The sequence below is a fragment of the Mycetomoellerius zeteki genome, unplaced genomic scaffold (genome assembly GCF_001594055.1).
Source record: "Mycetomoellerius zeteki isolate Tzet28-1 unplaced genomic scaffold, Tzet1.0 scaffold96, whole genome shotgun sequence".
Classification (NCBI taxonomy): domain Eukaryota; kingdom Metazoa; phylum Arthropoda; class Insecta; order Hymenoptera; family Formicidae; genus Mycetomoellerius; species Mycetomoellerius zeteki.
The window spans coordinates 923,351-937,269 of record NW_017257999.1 but is presented as its reverse complement, the minus strand read 5'-3'; the positions used below and the strand labels follow the sequence as shown (position 1 = coordinate 937,269).

Below are 13,919 nucleotides of genomic sequence, written 5' to 3'. Positions count from 1 at the left end.
ATATGTAATCGATAATTTTTTCATAAGGTAAAAAATTGGTGTATCAACTACTTTGATTCACCCTGTATGAATTATAAGTTTTTATTTCCTTAATCATCTAAATAATTAAAGAAGTAAAAATTTATAATTCATATATAATATATTTGCAACTTGTTTCTATCACATATTTTTATCAAACAATAAAGTGCAGTGTTTAGTTTCCAAGAAATAAGGGGAAGTCTCTCTTTAGGAATCAGTATCGGCGACTTTCCTCTAACGATATACATATGTATGTAGGTATATACGACATGTAATAAGTTAAAGAAAGAAAACTAGCCTAAAAACTAATATAATCTGAGTTATAAAAATTAATAAAAAAATTAATTAATTTTATTAATAATTTTTTATTAATAATTTTATTAATAACCATTTAATCTAATTAAAAATATAGGGCAAAGTCGCCTATTATGAGATACCTTTTTTTAAAGGCTTGTAATTTATTTAATTTGTAACCTGAATTTCTATCTTTATGTCAAATTTATGGAAAATATATTTAAGTTTTATCACCAAAAATTAGCAGTCGATAATAGCTATACTTTGTTGTATGTGAAATTTTTTAAAATATCGATTTTGATCATTCAAAAAAAGGGTTCCTGATATAAGATACAAGGGTTTTCTTGTATGAGATGATATCTCATAACAGAAAACTAAAAAAAAATAAAGATAAGCTTTTTATACACGCTTTTATTATATTACATACAAGTAGGAGCAAAGAATTTAAATGTTATATATAATAATTACATAATTTTTCGATGTGTGTGTATGTGAGTATGTGTGTATGTGTGTGTGTGTGAGTAATTTTAATAATAAAATCGTCATTTTTAATATTTCGTTCGATAATATGCTTTGAGATATTGAATTGTTTAGATGCTTTCATATTAGGAGTACCCTGAGTATCTCATATTATGACTTCCATGCCTTGCGGTTTCACGATCACCAAATCTAATCTTTACAGTTAAACAAATCATTATATTACGTGTTTTTCTGTGAATACGATCTTACTCTATCACTGCATGCAGACTTTATTACCTAATATTTATTTTTGTATAATAAAACAAGATTTACAGACTAATCTCAATAAAATTTGACAACATTCAATTTCACAAATCTTTTTTTGCAACGATTACACGCATGATCTAATAATGAATGTTCTACTAAACAGGTTTCACACTAAGAGTAAAACGTTCATATGAGGTAAAACCAAACACATGCGTTTATTAGTTTATAGAAACCTCGCTATCTCATATTAGGAACCTATCCCATAACAGGCGACTTTACCCTATGTATGTGTATACATTAATAAAATAACATAATTTTAATTAATTATAATTAATAATATAATTTATTATATTCTTATGTATTTTGATAAATTTTTATATAAATTTAAGTAATAAATATATATACATAATTTTAATAATGAATGTGATAAAAATGATAAGGAGAATTACTAATTCTATAATTCTATGGATGAAATCATACTTAACGGATCATTAAAAAATATTTACATTATTCATCGATCATTATTTATCGTTCCCAAGGACGTAGAATGACTTTTACGATTCGTCGCTTTTCCTGTAGAGAAGAGCGTGGATATTTCCCGCGAAGGCTCAGTCACAAGCAGTCTACAGAAAGAATACGATGGATCATGAGGCAGATAAAAAGCAAATTAATAAAGTACAATGGCCTCAATGGATTGCTGGTATCGGAGGTATGTATTCTGTACAATATCGATAAAATATATATTAATCAAATATTTTAATCTAGTTTTTAAAATATATTGATATTTATAGATAAGAGAAAATACTTGACTTTATGTAAAATGTACAAAGAAAATAATCATCCACGTTAAAAATATAAATATAAGTAACGACTAATCATTTTCTGATTTTCAGTCAATCTTCTGCAATTACAAATGGGACTGATATCAGTGTGGAGCTCACCGTATATCGCATATCTGACTTCACCCGAATCTCACATCCCCTTGACAATGGACGAGGCTTCCTGGGTAGTTTCTCTATTGAACCTAGGCAGGCTAATTGGCGCCATTTCTGGTTCTGTTGCCGTTAACTATCTCGGTGCTAAAACAACGGTCTTCATAACGAGTTTGCCAATAACTCTCTGTTGGCTCTTTATAATTGTGGCTAATCGAGTGGAATGGTTGTATGTAGCCAGGTTTCTAGCTGGCGTCAGTCTAGGAAAGACGTACAGCTGCTTCTCACTTTACTTAGGCGAAATTGCGGATCCTTCCATTCGCGGAGCTCTAGTCGTATTAGGTACGCTACGTGTTCATATGTGTAAATTTTCATGGATAAATGCAGCGCATTTTAAAAAATATGAAAATGCTTGATATCAAGATATTTTGAAATGATAACCGGCCAACGATTCCATCTATTTAATTTTCGGGTGATTACATTATAAAAAAGTGCGTCCAGATTATCGAGCTGAATCTCGAACTTCAAGTCGAACTTTAAGCCAAATCTTGAATCGAACCTGGAACCGAACCTAAAGACAACTTTTGAGAAAAAAAAACTTCGTGAGTATATTGCAAACATTTCAATAATTCATATTATGATTTTAATTGTATATTTTATGCAATTAAATACTGGGTCGGAAAGTAAATCGTTACTTGCAACGAAGTTACAGTGAGGGTTACTTTTTTTTTAATAATTATAACTTTACTTCGTCCCTCTTTTACATCTATAACTGTAACTTAACTTGGTTATATTTTTTTGAAACTAATTAACTAATTTAATAGCTGTATACTTTTATAATTACGTTACATTAAACTTGTTTATCAACGCATGAGTGAAAAATACCGTATTCAATCAAGACGATTCTTCATGCCTAACAATATTTCTTGTGAATTTATACAATTTCCAATTCAAGCAAACTGTGCGCCGATTATTTGTCGGTCTTGAAACACAATCCGACAGAGCACTCCAGCTTCGATTTAGGACTGTGTTTCAAGACCGACAAATAATCGGCGTACAGTTTGCTTGAACTGGAAATTGTATAAATACACAAGAAATGTTATTAGGCACGAAGAACCGTCTTGACCGAATATGACACTTTTCAGTGTGTTCAATCTCGTCGGTCGATTTTCACTTAATATTGTTTATTTGTTAACATATAGGCCGACCAAATAAAAAGTGAGCACAATCAGTGATTATTTCTTGTGATTGAAATATAGATTTATCCCTGATAATCATCACTCTGTCTGTAAATGTTTATATTAACAAGGTAATAATATTAAACTAAATTCCCGAGATACCAAATTAATAATACTAAATAAATGAAAAACAAACAATTAGGAATTAGACGCTATCGAAGGTGCGCAGTTTGTTTTTTAAAAAAAAGTTTTATATATATATATTATCAAAAACGAAAGTACATGTTTCGGTTAATCTTTTAGCCTTCTTCAGCAAAGAACAAACGATTATTCTTACAGTAATTGTTATCCATTAATTACAGTTCGAAGTAAAAAGAAAAATAATTACAGTACATTGTTGTCCGATCGAAATCAATGTGAGGCAACGACCATTCATCCATTATAGAGACTCTCTAGTTAAAAGGCTGAATGGTAGCGATTGTCTGTTTTTTATTTGTTTATATTAAACTAGGATCTTGTTAATATGTAAACGTCTTAATATTGATCCTATAATTTTGTTTCCAAGTGTATATATTAATTTATTATAAATAATATAGCGTATAATTAAACGTTTAATAAATAAATACATTAATTTAGTAATATTAAAAATGTATACAATTCTTGTGTTTCAAATAGCAATGCAAAATATTGGAAAAAATTAACAAAGAAGTAATTGGAAAGTAATGACTCGTTGACTTTTTAAGTAACTGTGCCTGTAATGTATTACTTTTCATCTCATAACAGTAACTAGTTACTTTTACAAAGTAACTTTCCCAATCCTGGTTAAATATACACGCGATGCTTGACTCAAAGTTCGCCTCTAGGTTCGGTTTGAGGCTCGGCTTGAAGTTCAGCTCAATAATCTGGACGCAGTTTAAGGGAAAATATTCCTTCCAAAGTTTGATAGCAGATATTGAGATACTAGATTGTGTTCACGATATGAAAATACATATATTAAAAAAAAACTTTATTATCGTAGCCAAAAAAATCGCTTTAATATCGCATATTCGATAAAAGCGATCAAATCAAACTTCATTGTCGTAAACATTTATTTGATATCATAGCAAAATCTGTGTTATTAAAGAATTTTAAATTTGTTCATAAAAATATAAATGTACTGCTCAAGCAAATTTAATTTATTGCTAAAACGAAATCGTGAAATATTTCTAGTAAATTTTTCCTGTAAAACAATTTAATAAAATAATTTACACAATTAACAAAATTATATTCAGCAAATACAAAATTAGTATTTCTATAAAAAATTATTTTCCTGAATATAGTAATTAACTTTAATGTAATATAGGGTGAATCAGAGTAGTTCAACCAATTTTTAGTCCTATGAGAAAATAATCGATTACACACCTAACTATCGACTTAACCTTTAGAGGACCGGACTATAGTGGCCAGTAACAGAAGTCTGTATAACTTGAATCACCGCATCTTGAATCATCCATCAAATATTCAGCTATTATTTCATTAATGTAACTGAGAATATATTTTAAAGATTTTCATACAATACTTTACCATAAATTCCAATATTTTCACTTGATAGGTGGAAAATGATAATTAGCAAAAAATAATATAAATAAAAAATAAATAAAAATAAAAAATAAAAAAATATATGTTATATAATTTAAAAAACGAAAAAAGGGATTACATAACTTTCTACGTCCACGTCGTTAGTCCTGGATTACACTAAAGGAAAATTTCATATGTATGTTTCGACTTATCTAGACTTATCTAAATAAATAATACTATTTCTACATAAAATTTCAATAATCTGACTTCAGAAACGTGTTCTGCAACATTAAAACTTAGGAATACTAAAAACAAAAAAAATGAAAATTTTCCACATTGGCTATCCTGTTGCGAACCGGATTTGGCCACTATAGTGGCCAGCGGAAAACTCGTCGACTCCTCATGACATAAATATTCAATATAACATATGAATTTTATATTAAAAAAATTCAAAATTTCAAGGCAAAAATGCCGGCCTTGTAAAAGTTAACGATACAGATCGGATGTGTAAATAACATCGTGTAAACTGCTGGTTAGAGTGCAAAAACAGGTACGTTTGACGTTGAGTTGTGAAAATTGTTACAAGATTAAAAATGCGCTTTTTTTTCCAGTGTACCCAGTTCAACAATTCGCACAATGTTTCCACGCATCTGATTTGTATCGCTAAGTCGATAATTAGGTGTGAGGTCAATAATTTTCTCCTAGGGTAAAAAACTGATTCAACTGCTCTGATTCATTCTGTATATTGTGTCAAAGTAAATCTTTCATTTCTCCATATACAGTCACAAAATTAACTGTTTGAACAATGCTATTATATCGATGATTTCTTTAAATTGTTATAAAAAAATGTAATTTTATGTGTTTATTTACACATTACAGCATTGACATCATTTATATTTACATTTGTACTAATTATGAAACTAGTATTATCACACTAGTTTAAAGAATAATTTGAAGAAATCATCGAAAACATAAAATGGCGCACTATCTGGACAATTAGTTTTGTGATAGTACAATAATAATAGATATACAATTTTTAATTTGCATTTGTATAATAATACTTTTGGTTTATAAAATTGATAAGATATAAGCACAAAAGAGAAAGCAAAAAATTCTAAAGAATTAAAATGATACATAACAGTTAGAATGAACAATTAGAAAAACTAGCACTGGATTTTCTCACATGTAGTATACAACTTTATTAACAAGATTGATAGAAAAGATGATTAACAAGATTGATAGAAAAGATATAATACGTTAGACGTAAAGACGCATATAAATTAAAAGGCGTAAACATTTTGAATCACGTTTCATGTCCTCTTTAGTACAATATAAATTGGAAACATAAAAATTGTCTATTAGATTTCTTCTGTGAAGCCAAATTCCAAACAAAAAGTTGTCATGTGTAAAAGTTGTAAGATTTATGATCAGTAAGTAAGATATAAATTCAAATGAATCAAGATTTAAAAGAAAAAGTTGAATAGATTATCATAAACGATAAATCAAATGTTAGATTCAGAGTGATCAACAGAGTTAAAAGAGATTGCCACAATCACTTGTCAATCCTTTTTTTGCAGCTTAGAAGAAATCTATTCTGTTTTAATGGACAATTATTATCCGTTTTCAAGTTATATTGCATTGAAGAGGACTTGAAATGAGAGTTGAAACATTTACATTTTCTTTTAATTTAATTTATATACGTCTTTGTATCTAATGTATTGTATGCCTTTTCTATCAATCTTGTTAATAAAATTGTATATTATATACGAAAATCCAGTACTGGCTCTCATGAGCATTATTTCTTATATTGTTTAAATTAATATAAGCATTAATAAGGATTGATGTCTTTTTTGCAGCTGTAAGCGGATTATCAATAGGCAATCTAATGATGAGCATCATGGGTGCGTATTTAAGAATGGACGTGAGCGCTACGGTATGCTTGATTCTTTGCTTCATACTAATAATAATTTTCATTTGGTTACCGGAATCGCCACATCATTTCGTCAAGATCAAACAGGAGTCTAAAGCGCGAACCTCGATACTCTGGTATCATCGTGATTGCGATGTGGAATCGGAACTACAAGCATTGAAGCTCTTTCTCGAAAAGAATAAGAGTTTACCGTTTGCGAAAATTATAAAGGAATTCAGAATTCCGTATATTTGGAAAGCACAAATACTCGTATCTCTACTCTTCATGTATCTTCAAATATGCGGCCTGAATAACGTGTTATTCTACATGGAGACCATTCTGAGACACACCAAAGTGACAGTCATAAAACCGTCAATGATCGTAATTATCGTTACCGCTACCGGGATCGCCGGCTCTATGCTTTCTATGTTCTTAATAGATAGGTTCGGCAGGCGAATCTTAACGATCGTTTCCGCCTCAGCTATCACGATCTCGCTAATCTGTCTAGGTACACAATATCAGCTTCTCAATGCAGGTTATAATCCCGCTAGTCTTCAGGCTCTACCGATTTTCTCAGTGTTACTCTTTCAGATAGCTTTATACATAGGCCTCGTCTCAATACCTAACACGGTATTAGGTGAGATCTTTCCGCCACATGTTAAGTGCGTAGCTGGCTGTTTCGCCAGCATCATCTGTGCGATATCCTCCTTTATCTCCACATCGACATATCAGCCTTTAATCAATTTAATCACAGAAAAATACTTATTCTATGTGTATGCTTTGTTACTGGTAACCGCTGTACCGTATACCTATTTTTGCATGCCCGAGACGAAAGGCAAGTCGTTGCAGCAGATTCAAGAAGAATTGGACGGAAAAACTAAACAAGTCAGTTAGTTGAGTCTTTTTGAATATTTACTGAATTATCTGGATGATCGGTCTATGAAAAAATTCATAATGGAACTTGTTTTCTTGCATTTAATACAAAAAGTTTTTTATGATAGATCAATGTCAGTATAATGCTGATATGACCAATAATAATTTAATAAATTGTAGTTACAATATAATATTTGTATTTCGTCTCAACAAACCTACATTATTTAGTTATTTAGTAACAAGATCAAATGAGTTGATAAAAAAACATTTTAAAGAATATATTAAAATATCTACTCACTTCTACTCATTGTATATTATCTTTGCACATACATTAAACTGTAAGAATAATTTAATTTTTTATTTTATTTATAATACGCAATTGTTTAAAATCATTTAATTAAATTTAAACCATTATAATTTTAAACTATTATAAAATAGTTGTGTCTTTGTAAGAAATATACTTTTAGCAATTAACGTAAAAAGTGATATATCAATAAAACTGTAAACCTATAAGATGACTAATACTTATCTAATCTTTCTTGTAAGCAGAATAATAATTAACAGAGACGTGTTTTGTCGACAGCATAATTATTTATCGCCAATTACTACTTTGAGAAGTATTTGAAAGTATAAGTAATCGATGCGAGATAAGAAACGCATTTCATTTTCGCGTTAACAATTACGTGCTTCCAAATATCCGACACGATGCCTTGAATTACAAAAGGAAGTAAGATCTCAAATACAAGATAGATTCTCGGGATATACGGAAAGTATTTCAGAGAAAAATCTCTCTTATATTGCGCGTTACGTGCAATATATCGTAATGCGAAAATGCTTCCTACAAGCTGTCTGCAAATGAATATCTCATCAAGATATTAATTCAAAACTCATAATTAAGCGGTAATCGCGCGGAATCTTGTCAGAAATATTGTAATTATCTCTCTTGACGGATATAAGGTCGGTGATGGAACTCGGCCAGATTCATATTTTACAAGACGATATTTCACTTGGATGGTCACCAGCGACAACATTAAAAACGCAATGGGGCCATGATCAAAGGCCGTAAATTTAAGACTATCTTATCTCGCACAGGTCATTTTGCCAATGACGCTTTATACTACGAAGAAAATAAAACCAACGTATTACGCAGCTAATTAATCTAAAAATAACTACGCGATAAAAAAGACAATAGTTGCGTTAAATTCCGTAGAGAATGTATTATCTATATGTGCGTTTAATATTTTTAAAAAGACACGTTATAACAAATATCTCAAAGTACAAAAAGACAAAATAGGCACTCGAAAATAATCTATCACTAGAAAGAAAAACAATTAAAAGCTGACATAGTAAATAAAATATTCATTATAAACATATAGGAATTCATATTTTTGCAGACGTTTCATTTATAGCGAATTCGATTGAATACATTCAGTGTGCATTGATGCACATTACAGCCGTCGTATACAAACTGACATAAAAATATGTGTTTAATATACATATATAAAAACGGATTAAATCTCAATACATGAAATCCTAAATACATTTTATTGTGTTGTTAAGTAAAATCTATATTTTATAATTCCAAATATCTGCTTTTTACTTTTACACGGATTAAATCAGTAGGTATACAACGGCTTTAAAATGCGCTAGTGCGCACTAGTGCGTCCAACCAAATTCGCTATTAGGTACATGATAAGTCCTACGAATTAATCAAACAACGTGATCATATTCTCCCCTTCTTGTATACTAACGCATACTCGATTAGGATTTTAAATTCATTATCGTAAAATATCATCAGAGCTACAAGAGGTGCATAAACCAATAACTGTAACCGCTGCATCATGGGCAAACATTGTATAGGCATAATGCTCCGTAATGCACCAATTAAATTAGGGTGAGATAAATGGATTACGCGCATACGGGTTTCGCTTGTGTCGAAACATTTGCGTTTTATTTACACCACTTTTCAAGCATATCACTATCAGCAGAATTTTCTTTTACGAGATAAGGATAATTGCGAAGACGTGCGTAATAGAGTGCACAAAAATAATCAGCCGTGTAAAAAGAGCGAAATCAAGTGAAGTAAAAAAACGCAGACGTGACAATCAGTTGTTTAAACTGATAACCTTGTCAAAATGTACATGCAAAATTCTAGATAAACTAAGCGCGATATATTCGAAAACATGTCTGGAGAATACGTCGTTTTACTTTAATTTAGATTTAGATGTAACGAATCACCCAGGTGCTGTCTCTTATCATACTTGCGCTTCCTTTACGACTATTCGTCCTTTTATTTTGTCAGAATCGTTACAGTTTAGTACTCGTAATAAAAAAGACTATTACGAAAAAGTGCCATTTTTATCGTGGAGTTAAACGCGATAATTTACGAAGCGGCTGAAAACTTGATAAATTCCAATAATGATAACTAAATTACGATCGGCAAATAATCGCATAACACATCAGTAGTTTTCAATTATATCACGTATTATTTCGGTTATTTTTATGCGCTCTATTACGCACGTCTTCGCAATTATCCTTATCTCTAAAAGAAAATCATGCTGATAATGATATACCTCAAAAGTGTAAATAAAACGCAAGCGAAACCCAAATGTTTCGAAACGCAAGCGAAACCCATATGCGCGTAATCCATTTATCTCACCCTAATTTATTTGATACATTACGGAACATTATGCATATACAAAGATGCTAAATTATACTTCTTTCTCAACGCGCGATTCCACAACCGATGCGTATTCTGAAATTCGTAAAATAATTTGATACTCTAATTTTCTCGCTTCGAGACTGTATTATCGGGGGAATTAAAGCAAACAATTAAGTGGAAACGCGTCATCGTTTAATATTTGTTATTGTTCGGTTTTGGCACGCAACAATGAGAGAACCGAGCAACAGAACCTACTTTGCCCCGCAATTACTGCAACTTTCAACTCAACGAAAATGGCCTCGATCGAACGCATGGGACTCAGCGTCTTTCGCTGCTGCGAGAAAGTTTGTCAAACCGCGTAACGAGCGGAGAGTGTAATTGCCAGCCGAACACAAACTCGATTGTCCTCCGAGAAAGCTCCGACGTCCGCTCCGGAACTACCAATCACATTAGACCTGTCTGCAAGTAAACCCTGAGACAATTATCCCCATCCTCCGCCAGTCAGATATTCATATTTTGTGGCAAACAGTCATTTTCACCATTATCTAACCCGACATGACGGCCATGTTGTGGCACCTGTCTCCGATAATGTAATATTGTTCCATAAATGTATTACCAAGTTTAATATAGTATTTAACACATTGAAATTAGATATATTATAATTACGACTACAAGAATTTTTATAGAAATTAAATTTGGTTTTCCAATACTTTCTAGATACAGAGTGACAATCGCGAAGTTACTACAATTAAATAATTATTTTATGTATAATAAATCGATAGAATAAAATATATTAAAAAAGAAACTTTGTTGTAAGAACTGTTATAGGAAAAACTCAACATTTCTTTATTGATAGTGAAAAATATTATGTATGCATAAATATGTATAAATATTATAGAAATAAATACTGTAAAAAAAGACTAAGAATTCGGCTTACATAATTTGTTTTTAAAATGGACTTTTCCTTAAATTTTCATAATCAATGCACCGGATGTTCGGAAAGTATCCGGTATTATCCGGCACTTTTTACTATCCGGATAGTCGGATATCATTAGTATCCAGGAATATATCCGATTGAAATTTGATATCATTAAATTGTTGATTTTCTGTTATATAAATATTCTAAAAATAAGTACGTATACATATTCATAATGCTATATCTTATATATTGTTGCAAAATTACAATTTTTTCTCTATAGGCTTTTTCTTAAGATATTTTCCCGGAATCCGGTCGGATATCCGGAAAATGTCGGATATCCGATTCGAAGAAATTGCCTTCTCGGATATCCGATATCCGGTATCCAGTAATTTTACGATCCGGTGCATCCCTAATAATCAAACTGCTTTTGAAAATTATTATATACTATACATATAATATCAATAATTGTAATTCTATACCTTCAAAAAATTCCGATTAAATTCCTTTCAAGAAAATAAAATTCCATTACATTAGTGATGTACAATCTTTCTTAAACTGAGAGCCTATATAAACAAAATCTTGCGAGCCGCAAGTCTATTTCGGTAGTGTGTATATATATACACACACACACACACACATATATATAATATATAATATATAATAAGATTTTATTTAATTTATGTAATTTTTTTTTATTATATTATCAGAAAGTCTTTCTGTTTTTGCAAAAAGGTTTATGCAAAGATACGAAAAGACTTTCTGACTAACCTAATACTTATATAATTTATCATATACATTATATCAAATAATTAGAGATAAAATTTAATCATAAGAAAATTATAAATCCTATATATATATATTTTCTTTATTAATATTAAGATAAAATTTTTCTATTGTACTTATTCCGTTTATTCATTTTGATAATTGATTTCTACACGACTGTACACTTTGAGTAAATATATATATATATAACTATCAGAATAATTAATTTACTTTGGATTTTATCAATAAGAAAGTTAAAAAATCGAGATAATTTATGAAAATCAAATATTTTATGAACATGTCATTTATTTATGAAACATACGTACATACAAATATAAGCTATACATTTCCAAAATATAAATTAAAAAAAATTTTTTTTAATGTATTTCAAATGAAACTAAACAGTTACTATCAATAATAATGTTATTATTTTGATAATTTACATAAAACAGAAAATATATTTTATATTTTTGGCTATGAGACAACAGACCCTAGAAAATTAATTGGCGGACAACATGCGACCCACGAAAATCACGGGTTGCGCATCACTGTATTACAATATGACACACTGTTGGAGAAAATATATCGAATTAAATTGCATGTCCCAAACAGTCAACTCAAATTTTTGAGTTAATTTAGTACAAGATGAATATGTTAGAAGGTTACACAAATATTACGTAAGAGAATTAAAAAAGATAATATCGACACAGTAATATGTTTCCACGGTTGTAAACAAACCGTGATATTTTTTCAGTAAAATTAATATTTATGATATGTTAAAGTATCCTAATTTTATTCATTTATCTTAGAATTTACATTTAAAAACACTATATTTTTACGTTATTTGTTCATTCATTCATAAATTATGTCATTTTGACACTAAAAAATATTAAATGTCAATTTAACACAAAATCTTTAAATAACATAATTACATTATGTTAAATTAAAATACAAATATGATAAAAAAAATTCAACATAAACTGTTAACGAGAACGTGAGTGGACCGTTTCCAACACAAACACACAATATTTTATTGTGCACTATGTCATTACGTCATTACGTCATTATGTCATTATGTTGTTTAGAATAATAGAAGAGAATAGAATTGATTTTTTCTTGAAAACATCTTTACTATTGTGCAATGTGTCATGCTTAAACGCGCAAATTTCGAACAGTTCAATTGGCTAATCTTAAAAAATCCTCATTTAAAAACTACATAATATTTTTATATTAGAATTTTCATTACGAAATGATTTTACGAATCTGCTATTAACGCTATTAATAGCGGCAGAATCGTCCTCAGAAATTATGGTTTACTAACCACACACACACATATACAATTGATTCTATTATATCATTTGTACTGAAACAATTTTTACATATTACTCTGTTAGTTTTTGACATAATATATTAGTTTTGATTTCTCAGAAAATCAATTCTCCGATTACAATTCTATGTGTAACTGTCACGATGCTAACTAAAATTCGACTAACATTGATCTTTGCTTATCAACTAATATTTTGTAAGGGGGATGTCTTTAGGTGGTGGACAATAGATCTAAAGTAAGAAGGTAATTATCCAGTAATTGTTCTATTTCGCTTTGTCTATTTAAATCTGATGCTTTTTTTTATATATATCATTTCTGATACAGTTCTTTTCAGATATAAAGGCTCGCTATCCAATATATGTACATTTTCCCAATTGAATTCGTGTTATTCGTATAATCTGTGCTCTGATATCACTGTAGGAGAGCCACTTTTTTTATTTATGTCTTTTATGTATTCATTTATTCTAGTCCTTAATTTCCTCTTAGTTTGTCCTACATACGTCGATTCACAATCCAGACATTCAATTTTATATACTGCGTCACATTTTAAAAACTTCTCTAATCTATCTTCTCCAATTTTTATAAATTTGTTTAATTTGTACGTATAATAAAGGACGCTTTAATTGGTGAATTAATTTTTTTCGCAATAGTGAAAAATTTATTTGATATCTTATTGACATATAGTATCATGAAAAATTTATTATATGGTAATATATTTTTTTTGTTCTATCATTATTATTTTTGTTATCCACGTGATACTTA

General features: G+C 29.7%; 1 protein-coding gene across 1 annotated transcript; it reads left to right on the top strand.

The window, feature by feature from the left end:
- Positions 1 to 1,659: 1,659 nt before the first annotated feature.
- On the top strand, positions 1,660 to 7,508 carry LOC108730732 (facilitated trehalose transporter Tret1-like). The gene is made up of 3 exons (XM_018460625.1): positions 1,660 to 1,747; positions 1,932 to 2,312; positions 6,562 to 7,508. Exons 1-3 carry the CDS (start codon positions 1,678 to 1,680, stop codon positions 7,506 to 7,508), a joined length of 1,398 nt encoding a protein of 465 aa, XP_018316127.1. The 5' UTR covers positions 1,660 to 1,677.
- The last annotated feature ends 6,411 nt before the right edge of the window (positions 7,509 to 13,919 follow it).